This window comes from Balaenoptera musculus, chromosome 2, assembly GCF_009873245.2.
Source record: "Balaenoptera musculus isolate JJ_BM4_2016_0621 chromosome 2, mBalMus1.pri.v3, whole genome shotgun sequence".
In the NCBI taxonomy this organism is placed as follows: Eukaryota; Metazoa; Chordata; class Mammalia; order Artiodactyla; family Balaenopteridae; genus Balaenoptera; species Balaenoptera musculus.
In genome coordinates, this window is record NC_045786.1 from 110,364,940 (window position 1) to 110,385,776 (window position 20,837).

General features: G+C 43.9%; 1 protein-coding gene across 2 annotated transcripts in view; it reads left to right on the forward strand.

Moving 5' to 3' along the window:
- Window positions 1-20,369: 20,369 nt before the first annotated feature.
- The window catches only part of NPAS3 (neuronal PAS domain protein 3), an 864,939-nt gene continuing 864,471 nt past the window's right edge, over window positions 20,370-20,837 (forward strand). For both annotated transcript variants that reach the window (XM_036844032.1, XM_036844033.1), the window contains exon 1: window positions 20,370-20,463. In XM_036844032.1, the coding sequence (XP_036699927.1) occupies window positions 20,414-20,463 (50 nt within the window). In that variant the 5' untranslated portion in view covers window positions 20,370-20,413. The remainder of the gene's footprint in view (window positions 20,464-20,837) is intronic.

The following is a 20,837-nucleotide window of genomic DNA, read 5'->3' on the forward strand; positions in this document are numbered from 1 at the left end:
GCATCTTGTCAATCTTACAACAAAGAAAGAAGCACAATGCCTGGTAAGTTTCTTGGGGTTCTGGAAGCAACACATTCCACACTTAGGAATACTGCTTCAGCCCAGATACCAGGGGCAGGGCGCTGTAGCAGCTCCAGGCTGCATGAACAAGCAGCCCTGCTGCTTGGACTATATGATCAGGCATAGTTTATGATTTTGAAGATGTCAGTGGTGGAAACGATACAGTGGAATTTATGGAATACCGCAGTTGGAGAATCTCAATGCACGTCCCTGGGGTTCTGAAAGAAGTCCAAGCTATCTGTGGCAGAGAGAAACACACTTTTGAAAAACCATCAGGAGCAGTTGAGGTGATGACTGAGGGCAAGGGAAATTTAGAGTGAGAGTGGGAAGAAGGGCAGTGAGGCACACCAGCTGCAAGAAGGACTGTAGTTCTTCTCAGGAAGAAAGACCCACTGGAGTCCTGGAGGGCTGCTCCTGATTGGAGACATGGATCCCTATGGCACAGGAGTGGCCTGTGGGCACCACAGAAGTGTGCCGCTTGGATCTCCCTTCAGGAGAGAACTTGCCATTCAGCTGTGAGACGGCCGACAGCCTCCAGGGGCAATGCTTGCATAGAATGTCACAGCTTTTGAGCCAAGACCACACTCTTCCCTGGTGGTCCTCAGAGTGACTGAGCATGGTAGGCCTGCCAGGGCCTGACCTCTTCTGCCCAATGTGGAATTCCTCTGACACACAACATGACTCCCCAGGGTTTCACAATCTGAGACTCTCCCTGCCCAATTCTTCCTCCCACTTTCTTTTCACAAATCTCAGATTTATATCCTAGTCTAAAGACTTTGCCAAATCCTGCTTCCTCTTTCTTTATCTTTCCTGGGCATTATTACCATCGCCATCCAACACACAACTTCTGAAACCTCTTGCACTCCTATCTTCATCTTTGCATTTAATTCCCAGTTGCAATATCTAAATAACTTGATTCTGATTTTGGCTAAAGTCTACATCGCCCACCTGCTTCAGGAGCACTTGAACTTTCTTTCAACTTAATTCATGGAAACTGTTCACCTGTGCCCTGTTACACCAGAAATTTTGCTACAATCACTGTCACTTTAGCTTCATTTCTCAAAACTATAGTGCAAGCCATAGCTTTGTGATCAAGAGACTGGGGTAATGATTTAGACTTCAGGAGTCCTTTCTTTACTACTTTTTACATTTGAATGAAAATAAAATTTAGGTCTTCGCTACATTCCTGTTATATCCTGCAACAGGTCTCTGTCAAAGGAGTTTTTGATTAGATGGTGAGGAGGGCATCCATACCACAGGAGGGCATGTGTACATGTGAGAAATATGAATACTTTGAATGCCAAGCATAGTTTTCCATTCTTATATCATGTGTTTTGCATGCTATTCTCGAGGTAAAGTCTCCAAACTTATTTGGAATTATTTGTTGGTCTTTTCCATCTCAGCAGTACCTCTGGAAGAACTTTGAAGATGTTTTATTTCACTGATATTTAAGGAACACTGATCTTAGAAAGGATCTGGTTTCCTTTTTCTTACCCTCTTATTTTTCCCCCACTGAGTTTAGTCTTCTCCGTAACTTTTATTAAGCTATCTTTGAGTTCAGGAGGCTGCGAGAATTTTTCTTTTAAAAAGGAAAGCTTGCCTACCAGCCAGTTTTATATTTTCCCCCAAGCACTCAACAGTCTAATCTTTTTCCCATTTAAAATGAGAAGGAGTTTAGCAAGAAACTGACTTGATGTTAGGACAGGAGCTTTGGGAAGCTCTAATCTCTGTGACAGCTTTAACAAACCAATCCCACTCTCCGACCTCCTACATTTTGAATAGGACCTGCTCCTTTCAGCTCTCCAGGTAGGATAGTAAGCCTCTAAAGCACGTTTGTGAGGGCTCTGTATTCACTCTTTCTTTTGGTTTTCTCTTCCGTACTTTCAGGATCTTGAGTCTTTGCAATATATTCCCTAGTCTTTTAGAAGTAGAAGAACTTAGAAAGGAAATTAGACTTTGGTTTGCCTTTGAAATATTTGCTCAAGTTTCACTATCTGCACAGCCCCCAAAATGGTGATTTTTGGGAAATGTTTGGAACTGCTGAGTCTTTAAAGGAATGCTTTGTTTTCTATTTTCACATAAAGAAACAAATGACATAAATTTTTTGTGCTAAGGAGAGAGACTTTTGCCTCAGAAAAAGATAGCTTTATAATGGTCTGTAATATTGTTTATTGGTTACCAATAATTATCCATGCCAGTGGTCCTCAAACTTTCAGGACATCATAGTCACCTGGAGGGCACAGGTCCCACTCTCAGAATTTTTTATTCAATAGGTGAGAATCAAAAATTTGCATTTCTAACAGGTTCCCATGATGATGATGCTGGTCTGGGGACCATACATTGAGAACCATTGATCTATACCATTGCTATCATTACCCAATAGGAAAAAAAATCCCTAAAATTTCTATGAGCATTCCTAATTGAACTAGAGTGTTATGACCATTTTATATCATTACTGAATGAACTTAGAAGGGGAAGTAAAAAATATTCTGATTTATTTTAGGACCATTAATTATTAAAATATAAAAACTGTCAGTTATCTTCTCAATCTGATTGGTGGTATTTCATTCCTTTGTTTCTTACGTGAAAAATATATACAGCCAATAACATATACTTGTAAAACAATAACGCCGCTAAAAAACATAAGCTATTTTAGTTGTCTTTCTTTTTCTTTTTCTTTAGTTGTTCCAAGTATTTACTGGAGTCTGTTGCAATTAATGAAGTTTTTCCATCTATTAATGTGGGGCTAATAATAGGTACTTTTTAGGGTTGTTATGAAGTTTAAAGAAGAGAGTATGTATAAAATGCCTAACATAGTACCTGACTACTAACAGATGACCAAGAAACACCAATTTTTAATTTTCATTTCTTTACCCATTTTAACACCACTAATTATTTGTGGGTACTTTAAAATACATGTATTCTACCCTGAAAAATCAGAGAAATAAGAGAAGAGAGGTACAAATTATTTTAATGTGGGATTATTTTCCATTAGATATTACAGGCTTTTTTTGTTTGTTTGTTTTCAAAATAGGAATAACTCCTTCCATGCAGACTAGGTATGCTATTTTAGACTATTAATGCAAACTAAATTTTTTTGATTCATACTATTCCCAAACCCATGTAACACCATCAATAATAGCTTCCACCTAGAATTGTGTTTGCATGTCAGTACTAGGCTAAACACTTTATATTGCTTACTTTATTTCATCCTTATAACAACCCTATTAAGTTGTCGTTTCTGACTTTTACAGATGTTAGTTCATTGCTATCTCCTCTTACCTATAGTGAAACCTCCACATGAGCAGCGGCTTTGTTTTAGGTCCTGCTGTAGCCCTTCTGCTTAAAAGAGTACTTGGCATATAATAGGTGTTCAAGGAGTATTTGTTGAAATAAATCCATGCATCATTAAAAGGAAATGAATGAAAGGAACTCTTCCCTGAGAGGCTAAGTAATTTGCCTCAAGTCCCTGGCCAGGTTAAAATCCAGGCACTGGATTTCAAGTTTTCCCTTTCCTGACCCCGAACATACAATGTAGAATAGGAGTTTCCTAAACTATTATTAAAATATCTGAGCTTCTCTATAATTTTCAAATGGTAACAACAGTGCATGTAATATTGAAATGTGCTTGAAAAGAAACCTGGAGTTACAAGTTTAAAAGAAGCTCAAGTTGAAGGTAAGAGAGTCTTTGGTAGAGAATGGTTGAGGGAGCAAGTTATTCTATGGATAAAACTTGTCTCTGCAGAACCAGATTGAAAATGTTAAGTCACCCAAGATCACCAACAGAAAGATCTCTCATTCTCAAACTGCTGAATGCCTGCAGCCTTTCCTTCAGTGAAAGGGGTGGTTGAGGTTTCCTAGAGTCCATGTTCCCACTATAAGCAATCTTGATTCTTGATACTTCCCCCTCATATTCTGAATATGGGTCAAAGGAACAATACTTGACCACATTAGTATTGAATAAATAATATCTGCAGGTTTCGCTGGGTTTAGTTCTATGTTATATATACGTTTAAAATTATACCTCACAATACAAGATTTCTCATTGCACTGAAATTCCAAAAAATTTGTCTTCTTCCTTTAAAAAAAAAAAAGAAAAAATGTGATCATATTGTACTCATATATCCCAAACATTTACACGAGAGAGAAATAAACTCCTATTTTATCTCAGCAGTTATTAATTTGGGTTGTTGTTACACAAAGCTGAAGTGATTTCATATACGGTATATTTTACTTTGGTGAGTTCAAAATTTCTTTTTAGAAAAAGTTAAAAATAAAAAGTCATAATAGGGACTTCCTTGGTGGCGCAGTGGTTAAGAATCTGCCTGCCAATGCAGGGGACACAGGTTCGAGCCTTGGTCCATGAAGATCCCACATGCCGTGGAACAACTAAGCCCGTGTGCCACAACTACTGAGCCTGTGCTACTGAGCCTGCATGCCACAACAACTGAGCCCGTGTGCCACAACTACTGAAGCCCGCAGGCCTAGAGCCCATGCTCTGCAACAAGAGAAGCCACCGCAATGAGAAGCCCGCACACTGCAACGTAGAGAAGTCCCCACTGGTGGCAACTAGAGAAAGCCCGCGCGCAGCAACAAAGACCCAATGCCGCCAAAAATAAAAATTAATAAAATTTAAAAAGTCATAATAAACCAAGATCTTTGACATCAAGGCACTTTCCAAGTGAAAATGCTTCTTATCATTCTCCAAAATAAAACAAAATAAGATTGGCAAAACTTTGAAATTTGAACATTTGGTTTAGATTTCCCCTCATATATAATAACTTACAATTCTCAATGAATCTTCCTCAAGTTTATAGTTTTCTCTGACTATGACCACACAAATCACTTTTTAAGAGGGATCATTTCTCAGTCAAAATAAGTAAAATTAAAACAGAGTTATGTTGGTATCTTACCTTTGTGCAAAGATACATGGATGACATTTCTCTGATACACATCCTTTCTTGATTCCCCTGAGACAAAAACACTGAAAAGCTGTCTCTGTAAATAAGTCAGCCAAGAAGCTTCTTCTTCTGCAACTTCCATCAAATACGTATCTCACAGTTGAGATATAATTCTTGAGCCAGATTATTTCAAATTCCATAAATGATTAATTCTTCAGTAGTTTATCATCTCTTTGAGATATGCCTTTGATTATGAATACTAATAACAAGTAGTGATTTAACTTCAAAAGATTGTTACTCTCCTTCTATTTGGTCTGCGTCTTGAGCAGCTGTCCAGGGTACTTAAACAAAATTAATTAGTGTAAATACTTAAATTACAGATCTTTCCCTTTTTCTTGTGGTTTGTGGGTTTTGAGACACTGAAGATGCTTTGCACAATAACTCAGTTTGTTTTTCCATTTTGAACAAGATTTTAAAATCCTCCAGCCTAAGAATAATGATATAGAAAATATTTGTGCTTGCCTGTGAAGCTGTGTTAGAAAGATTGTACAACACTTCTTTGAAAATGGTGTTATGGTATTTTGCTTATGGAATAGAGATAATATGATTAAATATTATGTCTACATAGAATATGAACTTAAAGGTCACTGACTCCAGCTCTTTATCTGAATTCCTAGAAGGTAGTCATTTTGTTCCAAGTTAGGGAGGCTCAGCACCTCCAGAGGTGGCCCTCTTCAGGTTCTGAACAATGGAAAACCTCTTTCTGCTATGGAACTTAATCTAGCTCCTTCTGAGTTTCATCTTTCCAGCCTTCTGAAGTATCATTCTGATTTCTGTATTCCCATCTTTTTCTTGGAGAACAGAGGGAAAATTAAGTTCCTGGTCCCAGATCTTCAACATTAAGTGCTGGAATTGCTTTGTTAGAAGCTATACCCACTTCCTGGATAACAATATAATAAAACAAAGTATCTATTTCTGAGTTCTACATGAAATCAAAGTCCCAAGTACAACATTGTAATAATCTATTCATGATTTGATAGCAAACCAAAACATAATTGCAAAGTGTATTTTCACTCTTAAAAAAATACAGCAAAAAGGATGTTTAAACTTTTCCTCTTACTTATTGGTCATAATAATAACTTAGACACATACTCTTAAGACAGCAGTTCTCAAAGTGTGGGTTCAGGATGTTTTCAGGGTGTCCATGAAGTCAAAACTATTTTAATATACTATAGTAATGCTAATAATATAATAATATTAAAACATTATTTGCCTTTTTCATTGTGGATGTTTCACTGTGGATGCTGATGGTACAAAAGCAATGGTGAGTAAAACTGCTCGGGCATCAGCATGAATCAAGGCAGTAGCACCAAACTACACTAGTAGTCACTGTATTCTCCCCTGCCACACATTCACAGTAAAAAGCTGCCAGGTTCATTTGAGAATATCCTTGATGAAGCAGTAAGAATTATTAACTTTATTACATCTGGACCCTTGAACACATATCTTTAAATATCCTTTGTGGTGAAATGGGAAGTACTCATAAAGCATTTTTGCTACATATCTATAAGTATCTCAAAAAAATACTCCTGCCATTGTTTTCGTTGCAAGCTGAACTAGCCACTTTTTTCATGGAACACTATTTGAAAGAATAACTGGCAAACTATGGGTATTCAGATGTGAGTATTTGACAGACATTTTCTTGAAAATGAATAAAGTGTGTCTGTCACTTTGAAGATCCAACTGACGGTATTTAGCTACCAATAATAATATTTGAGATTCCAAGCGAAAATTAGAATTTTAGGAGACTTGTACCTGCCATTGTGAGCTTGGCAGCTTCCCAGTATGTAGAGACTTTACTGAACAGAGTGGTAGAGATACTAGCAAATGTGATTTTTACTGATATTGTATAATAAAATGTGTTAACCTTTGGAAGATCTGCATAATCCAGTTAGTTAATGTTTTAAAAATTATCATTGCATATGATATAAAGCCATGTATGGACAAAAAAATCTACAGGCCAATGGATTTCAATGATTAGAGTGTGAAAACTTTTTTTTTTTTTTTAAAGTATTTGTTTTTTAAAATTTATTTATTTATGGCTGTGTTGGGTCTTCGTTTCTGTGCAAGGGCTTTCTCTAGTTGTGGCAAGCGGAGTCCACCCTTCATCGCGGTGCGCGGGCCTCTCACTATCGCGGCCTCTCTTGTTGCGGAGCACAGGCTCCAGACGCGCAGACTCAGTAATTGTGGCTCACGGGCCCAGTTGCTCCGCGGCATGTGGGATCCTCCCAGACCAGGGCTCGAACCCGTGTTCCCAGCATTGGCAGGCAGATTCTCAACCACTGCGCCACTAGGGAAGCCCTGAAAACTTTCTTACTATGATTCCAGATTCCACATTACAGCTAGCTTTTAAGAAACTACTACTTACGAGTGTTGGTATAATAACAGCAAAGAAAAATATCTACAGTTATATGTAAAGGCTATTAAAATTTAACTTAACTCTTTTCTAACCTTGTATCTATGTGAACCTAGATTTTCTTCACCAAAACAACTTATTGTAACAGACTGAATGCAGAAAAGATATGGGAATCTTGTCTTCTATTAAGCCAGATATTAAAGAAAACAAAAATATATAAAACAATATCACTATTTCTTATTTGTTTGGAAAAAATGGTGTTAAAATAGTTTAAAAAATAGTGTTTAAAATAAAAAGTGTTATTATGTTAACATGTAATGAGTTTATTTTTAAAATGAACTAATAAGAAATTTTTGCATATATATGTTAATTTTGACTACATTAAATATTGATAGATGTGATGTACATAACCCAAAGCTCTTTGAATGGCCTCCAAATGTTTAAGAGTTAAAGGAGACTTGAGACAAAAATGTTTGGGAATCATTGTGCCAAGGAATACTCTGGTAAAAGATTACGGTTATCCTTACCCTCATTAACTTCAAAAGATTGGAAATAAAACCCATATATTTGTTTTCAGTAATAACCAATACAATAGTGGATCTGTTATCCACTATTTTATTTTATGCCTCTACATATCTATTTAAAAATCTTTACTATATTTAATTTTCTTTAATCAAAGATTGTTTATTTATAATATGAAGGTTGATAACAATACCAACCAGATATATTTCTTGTAACAAGGATGATGGGTAGGATACTGCATTGCACACCTTTTTTGTCAGTTTTCTTTATAAATATTTTTTAAAATTTTATAATGGAGTATAGTTGATTTACAATGTTGTGTTAGTTTCAGGTGTACAGTAAAGTTACTCAGTTATACATATACATACCTCTCTTCTTTTTCATATTCTTTTCCTATATAAGTTATTATAGAGTATTGAGTAGAGTTCCCTGTGCTATACAGTAGGTCCTTGCTGCTTATCCATTTTATATATAGTAGTGTGTTTATGTTAATCCCAACCTCCTAATTTTTCCCTCCCCCAACACCTTTCCCCTTTGGTAACCATAAGTTTGTTTTCTAAGTCTGTGAGTCTGTTGCTGTTACGTAATTAAGTTCATTTGTATCATTTTTTAGAATCCACATATGTGATATCATATGATATTTGTCTTTGTCTGTCTGACTTACTTCACTTAGTATGATAATCTCTAGGTCCTACACATCTTGCATATGATTAATGTCAGAAGTTTACTGCCCTTTGTGTAAAGCTGAACTTCAAGCCTATAGAAAAGTGCACTGGACTTTAGGAAACACTTGCAGTAATTCTATCTGGTGTCTTTCTTGACTTTGATCAACAAAGTTAGTCACTTAGAACTGCAGGTGTATTGTTGTAGAATTTAAAATAAATAACTTTAGACTTGTCAACATTCGTAAATAGAGCATGTAAATATTTCATAAGTTATCTGGGTAACCATCAAGACCTTTCCCATCTCCAAGGAAGAGAACTTGGGAGAGAACTTAAGAGACCGTCCTCATGGTGATGACTACCTTTCGTTGAGTAATTTACATGAGTCAGGCACTGTACTAAGTACTTTACACACTTTACACCACTTAAACCCTACAACAATCCTTTGAGAACTACATATATTACTAGTTTTACAAAGAAAGGAACAGAGGCTTGGTGAAAATAAACAAATTGCTTGAAGTCACCCAGCTTATAAATGGTAGAACTGTAGTCAAACCCAGAGTGCATGATTCTTACCCCAAAGCTCCTGACCACATTTTATTTCTCTTCTCATCTGGTTCAAACCCCAACCCCCCATGCCACTTTTGTACTTTTTATGTAAATCTGTTGTTGCCCTTAGGACACTTTATTGCAATTGCAATAATTGCAATTGCAATTTCTTTATATATTTACTTCTGCTTATAAACCCTTGACTTCCTGAAGGAAGGAACTGTGCCCGAATCCCCATCAGGCAGGGCAAATCCATTTATGCTGACCTGAATTAATACCAGGTTAGGTTGTGGAAGCTGAGAGAGCTTAAAGAACTTGCTCTTGACCACTCAATCAGTGTGTAGCAAAGTTGGGATCTGAATCTAGACCTCCCAACTCAACCCTTTATCTTAAACACTGCAGGTCAGTGGTTCTCAAATATGGTGCCTGGACAAATGGCATCAGTATCATCTAGCAATTTGTTAGAAATGCAGATTATTAGCCCCACCCCAGACCTACTGAATAAAATCTTGTAAAGGTAAGACTCAGAAATTTGTGCTTTAATAAGCCCTTCTTGTGATCTGATGCATGCTAAAGTTTGAGAATCACTCCTCTAGGTGAAAAGACAAAACAGTTTAATAAAAACAGAATGTTTGACACAGCATGGAGTGTAATAAAACCGTTTGATTTGCTATGTGATTAGGTTTTTAAAATATCCCATCCTACTGAAAATGAAAAATTCAAGTAAAAACTCATCTAGTATGGTTGTTTTCATTTTGAAAAAAATCAGTCCAAAGCAATGTCACTCCTTCAATCAAGCATGCACTGAATTAATAATTTTACAATTAATAAGAAAATTAAGTGAAGAAAAGAGTCCATTGGCTGTTTAAGTATGCCTACTTGGAGGAATCCAGCCAAACAGAAATAAAATTTCCAGTTAGCACTAGGTATAATTTTCACTGAAACAAAAAGTAGCATGGGCTGCTGGATCTGAGGTGCAAGTCACAACTCACATCTTAGTGGGTCTTTTCAAGTTCTAATTATGCTGACAGTCATGGAAGAAGCAAACTGGAACCAACATTTTGGGACTCCTTTATCATCACAGGTAGATTTAAAATTATCTCCTAAAATTTAGAGATATTTCAACCCCAAAATCAAATTCTCTATCATGAAAAAAGAGGCAAGAGCAATTTTTGAGATTGTTGTTTAAAGACAAATTAGTCTTTTAAATATGTTGAGACAATTTAGTTTTTTTGCATGTAAGTCTAAGTTTAGCTTTAGTTAGATTCTATTGATTTGCACATGCTTTGGAATAATATTACCACAATGTGTGAATATTTTAAAAAAAAAAAAAAAAAAAAACCGTATGGATCTGAGACCCTTCCCCACTCACTAATTTTTTTTTTTTAAACAATTCCTCCTCTTCTACTGCCTGCTGCTGATTTTAGAAAATAGCTAAAGGATTTTCTTCTCTTTTAACTAAACCTCTTCCGTTTCTAGCTATATATTTTTAAAGTCCTCTGAGAATTAGTTTAGCATAACAGTTTGAGATATTCAGTATTTGATATAGGTAGTAGTAATATGAAAAAATCCTCAGTACTCTCCTTATATATTATAAATGGACATACATATATTATAAATAATGATTTATTAGGTATTCTCTCTTAATTCCTTAGTTTCTCTTCTGGAATATTGAGAAAGACATTATTGTGAAATTCACGTCATTTTTTTCTCCCCTGACATTGTAGTTTTGCTTTTGAATGGACTAGGGGACATATTAATTGCATGGCAAAGTTAGCAGTAAGAGCTTGAGTTCAATTTGGATTGAGGAGCAAAGATGGAAAATTGTTTAAATCAAATATTAAACCCCTCTACAGAATGTAAAATCTCCTTCCCATGATATGGAGGGACCTTAATTTTAGCTCACGGCTTTTCCTACAATGAAGACTCCTCTCTCAGATATCTGTAAATTATCTCACATGGTTTTTTTTTTTGGGGGGGGGGGGCGCTGTGTTGGGTCTTCGTTGCTGTGCGCGGGCTTTCTCTAGTTGCAGCGAGCTGGGGCTACTCTTCGTTGCGATGCGCGGGCTTCTCATTGCGGTGGCTTCTCTTGTTGAGGAGCACGGGCTCTAGAGTGCGTGGGCTTCAGTAGCTGTGGCACGTGGGCTCAGTAGTTGTGGCTCGCCGGCTCTAGAGCACAGGCTCAGTAGTTGTGGCTCGTGGGCTCTAGAGCACAGGCTCAGTAGTTGTGGCGCACGGGCTTAGTTGCTCCGCGGCATATGGGATCTTCCCGGACCAGTGATCGAACCCGTGTCCCCTGCATTGGCAGGTGGATTCTTAACCACTGTGCCACCAGGGAAGTCCTCACATGGGTTTTTTTTAATGGAAAAAAAAAAACCCTCTCATTGAAGCATGATCCCTTCAATAAAACACTCACCTTTTCAGAGTAAAGCATTTCTTACCTTATTCATTACATATAGTATTTTCATTCTGTTTATTTTGTTTTGCTTTATCTTATTCTGATCTCTGTGTACTATTTTATGTTCCTCTTAAACACGTGACCAAAGTAAAACAAAAATTGGTTACAATAAAGCTTTTTAGCTGCTCTCTCCTGTCATTGGCAGCTTCTGACAGCCAATCATGAAAATTCAAAGTCAAACCATTTAACTCTAAGTCAATGGAAATGAATTTCCAGAGAATAGATATTTATATCACATGAGCAAAAGGCACAGTTGTACAATGACAACAAGGATAAAGATGTAAATATATATTGTGGTGGCTGTGTGTGTATCGTATGTATGTTTTCAGAGTTAAGACATCATAAAATCCTTTTCTATATCTCTACATAACCTAATATGTAGATTTTAGGTGGGGGGAGAAGGATATACAATGAGAAAATATACAGTTTAATGTTAACTGGAGCCCTTTTGGTTGGTTGAGTGCCAAAGCAACTTTCAAAATATTTCAAAACGGCTGCCAGCATGTAAAGATTTTAACTGAAAGAGTAGAGTAATGAAATCTGAATTACTAATGAGGGAATAAACTTATATTTTGCTTAAGGTCCTTAATGAACATGGAGATAAGAAGATGCAATAAGGAATTTGTATGTCATGCATGCAAACCAAACTTCCAAATTTTTACATGTAAAGACAAAATACTGAAACAGACTTATCACATACATTCTAAGGTAACCTACTGTGCAAGTCTTCTTTGAGTAGTCTGTTTATTTCTATTTTAGAAAAGAAAGTTTCTGGAGGGGAGGAGCCCTATTAATTCTCTTAAATATAGACAGTTGAAAGCTTGGAACTTTGAAGTTGAATGTGCTCATTAAACTCTATTTTAATAGTATCAAGTATAATTGAAGTAGCTTAAGCATATCTAGTTTCAAATGTCTAACAGCAGATCTCACATCTTCTTTCGAGTGGGATAGGTTTGCCCTTTGGGCTTCCAGGAAAAACTTGCCCTCCAAAAGAGAAGAGAAGCAGGATCACATATTTCCAGACCAACTAGTCTGTAAAATAAGTAGTCAATAAGATATAATAGCTGGTCTTTTCATAGAATCAATATTAAAACAGTTAAAGAAGAAGGGTGATACTGTCTATAAATGTAACTCGTGGATTGTGCAGAAAATAATCTAAAAGGAAAAATAATTTTCTAAAAATCCTGCTTTTTTTTGGCCAAAGAGCATTTTATCCACCTCTGACATCATTTAGCACATGAGGGACTGCCTCTGGATCCACCAGATCTAACCTGAAACATGGCATTACATATCGGAGTCAAAGTACACATGGAAGAAGCAGCCACTTGCCAGAAACCTCCACCAACTGGTTGACCTAGATATCAAATGCCAGACACAGGCACCAGCCCACAACGGGCCAATAATTCAGACGTGCTATTTTATAGAAATCCACTGTCTGCATATATGTTCATTTTAAGCCTCCTTGGTCAGCCGTTAACTGGGCTTCCTGTGGCCTACAGTACTGCTGGCCTTGACCTATGCAGTCAGAGAAGGAGAACTTTTCCCAACCCCTAGAACATTCCTGATCTGGCTATAATAAGCACAAACTCCCATTTCTTTCTACAGGAAAGCTTGCGCAGAGCCAAGAGGTGGTATTTGAGATCTCTTCAGACTCAGCCCTGAGGATGAGAGGTGGGGAGGGGAGAGCTCTGAGACCCGAGTCAAACTGCAAGGCCTGGCCTGGCTACGTCTGTGACCTGATCCCTCCACGGTGGCTTTCCACCTACCCAAGTGCCCCTACCCTCTCAGCACACCCTACCCTCGCCGGTTCAGTGACTTTGCGTTTGGCCACTGAACAAGTATTAGTATCTCTTAATGAAATGCCTTTGAACTAGAAAAAGACCCCTTCCTAGGAAGGAGGCAGTCAGGACCTCAGTTAGATCTTCAACTAACTCGTGGGATCCCTAGCACATGCCACAGATGCTCATTACGATTCTTTTTACGTGCAACATGTGGGGGACGAAGCAGTTTCATATCTCCTGGTATTATCTGCCGTCCAAAGCATTTTCTTTGAGAGGAAAATGGAAACGCAGCTGCGCCGTGGGCCCGGCCAGCCAGAGCTGGGGCTCCCTCCCTCTGGCTCCCTGCGGCTGCCGGGCGCGGGCGGCTTCTCCGGAAACTGACTCGGGTTAGGGGAGCGCAGAGGTTGCTCAGCCAGAGCAGGACGCCGCCGGGGCGCGGACCGGCCTTTGTGCGGCTTGGCTGTTTTCCGGGAGCCACGAGGGTGGAAGGGGACGCCCAGGTCTGCGGCGAGGGTAGGCGTCTGGCCCCCAGACCTTGTGCGGGGACGCCGGGCTGGGCAGTCTCTACCGCTCTCGTCCTCGGCAACTTCTGGCCAATCGGCCCTGTCCCTCTGGGTCCCAGCGGCCGGCTGCGCCCCAGGCTCAAAGGGTTAAGCAGGTGCCTCGCCCGGCGAGGCGCTATTGGCAGAGGGTCGGGCGGCGCGGCCGCGGCCACCACGCTCCGCCGAGCCCAAGTTGGTTTCGCGCGGCGGGCGCGGCGGCCAGTTGTCCCCCAGCTGCCAGGCCCGGGCCTCTGCGCGCGGGGAGAGGAAGAGACGAGAGAACGAGATGGGGAAACCAACAGGAGCACCAGCCAAGCTTGTTGGGGGCGGTGGCGCGCAAGAGGAGGGGAGCCCGAGCCCCGCGTCGCGTAAGGGCAGCACCGTCCTCCCGGCAACTCAGGTCCAGTGTCGCCACCCGGAAGAAAGAGGGAGGAAGTGGGGCCACTGGGGGTCCTGGGCAGGGGGTAGGGGTAATCATTCGCTCCCATTGGCCCCACCCATTATGCAGGCTAGAAGAAGTGCAAGTTGTCAGTAAAAGGGCGCGCCCAAACCACAGCATCCCTCCTCATCCCCTAAAGAAACACCGATGTAACAATGTGGAGAAGTAACTGGAAGACACGAGGAAATAAATGCACGTGTTTTCTCTTTTTGTTTCCCTGGTGGTTGGAATTTGCAGAGTTCGCCCCAGTTGTGGCTGCTAATTTATTCGTTTCATCGTTCGAAAGGGGCGTATAGAGATGGGTCATCAGGGGCACACCCGAATCCCTCCAGCTGGACCTGCAGTCCCCACCTCACAAGTTTGTCCAAGACCAACATGCCAGCCCACCAGAAGCTAGGAGAGTCCCTTCTTATAAAGGGAACAAACTCTCCATTGCACAAAAGCGCCTCCCCCCCCCCTCCTTTGCACACCATCCCTCCTCGATAAGCATCAAGTTCTCCAGTAGTCCAACTTGCAGTTGGCAACCCCCGCGCTGCCCAGTGTACAGAAGACGGGCAGAGAGGGGTCCCGGCCCGGAGGGGAGGTTCTGCGCCCCCATTCCTGCACACGCGGGCTGGAGTCCAGGTTACAGGGAGCCGCGGGAGGCGCGAGCCTGCTTGGATGGTGGTTATTTCTCTAGAGAAAAGAGGGGAGAGAGCGCGCCTGTCTTACACTTCGAGTCGGAAGTGCGCGGTGTGTGTGTGCGTGTTTGTGTTGAGGGGGCGGGAAAGAAAGGCACCCTCCGCTGCCCGTCATCCCCTTGCACCGGCCAAGTCCTCTCTAAGCCTCCCGGTGCATCCTTCCTCCGCCACCCCCTCCCCTTCTTCCCTCAGCTGGGCTCGCGCAGCGCAGTCGGAGCAGCCAGTGAGAGCAACATCCTGGAAAGAGGGGGGAGCACCACCGCCCCCCAAAAGGGAAAAAAGGACCCACCCTGACACGTTTTGCTGTTTGCAAGTCCCTCGCACGCCCCCCCGCACCTCCTCCTTGCGCTTGCGGCCCCCCCCCCACCCCAGCCCGCTGCGCGCACATCAAAGCGCCTCTCCGCCGCGCACAGTGGCCGCGGCTCACTAATGGGATTGCAGGCTAGTGCCTGGCTCCGCTGCTGCCGCCGCCGCTGCTCGCGCTGCTGCTGCTGCCGCCGCTGCCCGAGCCCCAGCCCGAGCCCCCGCCAGCCCGAGCCCAGAGCCGCCGCGCCCGGGGGCCGAAGCCGCGGCGATGATCCGAATCTTTCCGGATTTCAGCGTGCAGGTGACGGCCGCGGCAGCCGGCGGGGCGGCCGCGGGGGTGCCGGCCGGCGCGGGCATGGGGAGGGCCGGCGCCGCGGCCAACGGCACCCCGCAGAACGTCCAGGGCATCACCTCCTACCAGCAGCGGTGAGTAGTCCCGCCTGGGCTGGGATAGTGTCCCCCCGCTCCGGGGTGCTGGGGTGGGACTCACTTTGCCTCCTGTTTTATGCGTTACAACACACATGCACATCGCCAGGGCTCACTTTGCTTGCCCCTCGTTCTACAGATAAGACAGGAAAAAATAATTCACAATTCGGATTGAAAGGCACTCCAGTGTACTGGCGAAGTCATATCAACCTTTGCCTTCTGCCTGGCCCCAAATCTAGAGTCTCAGCCCCGCGTAGCCAAGGAGTTACAGCGAAGTCTGAGGCGCAGAACAAGGTGCTTTTGCAAAGTTTGGGATCCTCGTCCCTTTCAGCGGAATTTTCTCAATGCTTCTGCCGGGTGCGGACCCGCGCTGACTGGCGGCCAGGGGGGCAATTGATCACCTGAGGCTGATTGATCATTTGTTCCCAAACAGAATGGGAACAGTTTTCACGTGTAGCCGTACACTTGCAATTCTACATAATAGTGTTATCATGTCACCTGTTACTACAGGGAAATACAGCATGAAATCCGAGTCTCCTCGGCGCTGTTAAGTATTCATCTTAAAAGTATTATAATGCAAATGTGTAAGATTCAGAGATGCAAGTTAGGAAGCAAATTTTACAAAGTTAGGTTAGGTGGGAAGAAGGAAGTTTTAAAGTATTTATTGTTTGCATTTCCTCCAAACATTTATGGATTAAAATAAATATGGTTGTGACATTGAAATAGTAAACATTCTTTGATTCAGTTAGGAAAGAAAGGGGGAAAAAATTACCACCACCACCAACAGCCCTAGAACCCTGAAGTTTTTCCTTAAGGACAACTTGCCATGTTGCAAGATTTTATCAAAAATGTAATCCACAAAAATGTGCTGAGAAAAACTAACAATGTAGTATGAAAGGTAAGCTTCCCATTTGTGGGGCTCAGTTTTATAGAAGATGGGAGGAAAAAAAGAACACATGAAAGTGTGAAATTAAATATTTGTGTTTCCCAGATTGCATACGATTAAACATCTGAGAGCTTTGCCAATGGCATTTAACTTAAAATATACACAATGCATAATTCAAATAACAGCTCCTATTTTTACCTTGTATTTCAAACTTCATTGATTTGAGAACCTTTGATTTGAACCAACAGTGTTTAAACTGAAAAGGTTAAGATAATCTATCACTGCCATATTTTGTGCCTTCTAACCAGTGGCTCAGCAACCAGAGCAGGTTTTGCATAACACACTGAATGTTTTCCAAGTTGATGCCCAGTATTGCAGATATTCTGTAGAAGACTTCATTGTATGCTCTGAGTATTGTCAGAAGTTTAAAAAAAAAGAGTCTTGAAAATAAGTCAAAAAGAGGCTATTCCTTGTCAAAGAGATTTTTTATTTAAATTATTTTAGTCTTGTTTTACTTCAGTGATTACAAGAACCTTTAATACAAAAGATCTGGGACTCTTTCAAACATAAAGGACCAGGAAAGAAGTAGATTTTTCCTTTTCATGGTTCAGGTATGGTTTTATGGTTGTTTTTTTTTTTTTTTGTCACTTATAAAACATTTAAATGACAATAGAATCCAGTGATCACTTTAGCTAGGAAGTGCAGGCAATAGTCACAATAGTGTGGTCTCTGAAGTAGTGAGTCAAGGGTCAGAAATGTCAGATGGCCTTTGGATGATTTCAGGGACCTCCAGGGAACTTCAACTAACCCTTAAGATATGAATTGGGCATAAGAGGTGGTCATGAAATTTCAGCCTTTATATTTACTCTCTGAGTGTTGGTGTCTTTCATCATAAAGATCTTCCCAGGGCCAATTTCCCTGCAAGTCAGGAGCACGCAGGGGTAATCCTCCATGGTCCTGCGCTCAAACGCCGAAAGCTGTACCGATGCTTCCACCTTCATCTTTGAATTTGGGCCACTTTATCAAGTCTGAATCCCACTGCAGTTCTAAAGACTAAAGCTTTAAAAATAATCAACTCTAAACTCTAGCCTTTGGGATGTATTTTTCCCTTCTTCTCTTTTCATGTTCTGTCATATTGACAGAAGAGAAGGTGCTAGCTGTGAAAAATGTAGCTCTTGGTTTCGTTACTCAGATATGATGACACCTGTTACTGCCTTTAATTTTAGTTAATTTGGGGACAGGGGAGCGAGTCATGTGGGGCAAGAGGATTATTGGCAGGGTCTGAGTCACAAGTCCCCTGTCCTCTGGAATTTTATTGGGAATGTGGGCCACCTACTTGTTAGGCTGAAGGGGCTGTGAAGGGCAGACTTAGTTTCCACCTCAAGGCCTGGATCTGTCTGTTCGAGTGAATGGCGACATCATTTTCCCCCCAAAAATTTGTTTTTGCATTAACTTATTTTGGGAAGTCTAATGAGGGACTGACAGGGGTGGGGGGTTTTCAAGCAAAGAGTGGCCTGTTGGAAGAACACAAGCTTCTCTCTCATTTGTCATCTTTGGGTAGGAAATGCCCTAAGCTGGCTGTCCTGGAGCCAAAACTTCCAGCAGACAACTTTTTCCCTCCCTTCTAGCCCCTGTCTATCTTGTACTCAACACTCTCCACTTCATTTTTCAATCACTCTCATCTTCTCCTACCTGTAGAGTGTACTCCAAAGAGAACTCAAACACCATCATGCAGATTAAACACGTCTATCACGAAAAACACTTACGTTTTCCAAGTTCTAACTCTCAGCCCCAGTGTACTGGAATGGTAGAACTGAATGGGACCCCTTTGCAGGTCTATTTTTTTCTAAGCTTAAAGTAAAATGCAAAGCCTCTCATAGGATTGATGTTTTCCGTCTGGCTCTTTCATTTATTCAAGTGGGAATGCTTTAAGAGTCCTTTCTACTTTCCTGGGTGACACATGACCGACCCAAGTCTCTGCCTAAAAAGCTGCCCCACACCCGGCAGAGCGGTTTAGTGGAGAAAACGCGCTGACCAGGGGCTACCCAGGCAATAGGATTCCAGCACTGGCCCTGCACTGAGTGGCCCTTTCCCTAGGCCTCGCTGAGCTGTAAAATAAGGAGGCAGCTGGGCTGGATCCCCGAGGCCCGCAGTCCGGTCGGGTCCCAGGTCCTAGGAGCCAAGTCGAGAGAAGCGTTTTATCTAACTGCGTTTAAACTCCTGGGGATTCACTTGTGAACCCCGGGGTCTGCAGACTTGCATGTGCGTGAATAATGCAGCTGCTCCGGCTTTGCAACGCTGCTGAGAGCGCCCGAGCCACAGGGTGCCTGTGCCGCCGCTGCACCCGCTCACGGGGCCCTCGGGGCCGCTCCGCCCGCACACCCCCACGCGCTGTCCGCGGAGGCGCGCCCCGGACGCCGTCCTGTGAAGCCCGTTCCCGTGGCCTCCCAGCTCCTCTCTCTGTTTCTTTCCTCCTGGCCGCGATACTCGAGAGAAGGGAAGTGTTCGAAACTGCAACTGAGTGGCGTTGTTGCGCCGGCAGCGGAGCTTCCCAGTCCCCGAACACGAGAGAGAGAGAGACAGAGAGAGAGAGAGACAGAGGGGGGGGGGAGAGAGAGAGACACGGAGGGAGAGAGAGGGAGAGAGAGAGACACGGAGGGAGAGAGAGGGAGAGAGAGAGAGACACGGAGGGAGAGAGGAGGGAGGAGAGAGAGAGACACGGAGGGAGGAGAGAGGGAGAGAGAGGAGAGAGGGAGATAGAGAGAGAGAGAGAGATGAGGAGAGGGAGAGAGAGAGAGACAGGAGGGAGAGAGGGAGAGAGAGAGAGACACGGAGGGAGAGAGAGGGAGAGAGAGAGATGGGGAGAGAGATGGGGAGGAGAGAGAGAGCACGGAGGGAGAGAGGGATGAGAGAGAGACACGGAGGGAGAGAGAGGGAGAGAGAGAGAGACACGGAGGGAGAGAGGGAGAGAGGGAGGAGGAGAGAGAGAGAGAGAGAGAGAGAGAGAGAGAGAAAGGGGTGTGTGTGTCTGCGTGCGAGAGAGCGCTCTGGAGCAAAGCAGCTGGAAAATGCCCAGAAATACTTTCACAGCGGTCAAGCTGGGAACCCCCTGCGCGTCCTCCCCGTCCCCGCCCCTCCCGGCTTAGGTCCCCCCCGCCCCCCGCCGGGAGGGTGTGTGCCCCACCTGCCACCGGGCCAGCTCTGGGTGGCGGTGGTGGGGTGACTGCGGGGGGTGTGGCGGCGCGCGAGGCGAGAACCCGGAGGCGGCGGGGCCCTGGGCCTGGCTGCCCGCGGGGCCGCGCGGCCGCCTCCCCCCCCCCGCGCCGCCGCCTCCCCCTCCTCCGCCGCCGCCGCCGGTCGCCTGTCTCCGCGCTGGGCATGTCTCGGGAGCCGGAGCGGCCCGGGCCGCGGGGGCTCTGCGGCGCATGGACGGCGGCGGCGCCCGGAGAGCAGGGGGAGGAGAAGGCGCAAGCGGCGGAGGAGGCGGCGACCTGCGGCGAGAGGCACCGGCGGCGCGAGGGGACGGCCGGCCGCCGGCGAGGCTCCGGCCCCACTACTTTTCCGTAGCCTCCCCGCCTCAGCAGCACGGCCGCCGCCGCCGCCGCCGCCGCCGCCACGGCCAAGGCCACGGCCGCCGCCCGCCTGGCCGCAGCTGAGCGCCGCGCACGCCCGCACTCACTCCCGCCACCCCACGCACACGCACACCCCCCCGCCCTCCCCACGCCCCCCGCCCCAGGAGGGGGGAGAGAGGCAAAAAGTAAGAGAGGAAAAAAAATAGCAGGAAGATGGCGCCCACCAAGCCCAGCTTTCAGCAGGATCCTTCCAGGCGAGAACGGTAACACTTTTCTGTTTATTGAACCTGCCGCCGGGGCGGCTGCTGCCGCCGCCGCCGCCGCCGCCGCCGCCTCCGCCGCCGCCGCCAAGGTGGCGGGGCCCGCTCGCAGCCCGCCTCCTGGGCCCGCGAGCCCGCGGGGACCTGGTCGGCGGGCTGGCGGCTCCGCGCTCGCTCGCGGTCCCCGCGCGCATTGTCCGCCCGCGGTGGCTGCGGGCAGCGGCGGCGGCGCCAGGCTCTCCGAGCGGTCGCACCTCCTCGGCTCGCGAATGGAGTGACTCGCTGACAGAAAAAAAAAGAAAAAAAAAAAAAAAAGAAAAGAATGAAAAAGCAAAAAAGAAAAGAAAAAGAAGAGAAGAAACAAACAGAAAAGAAGG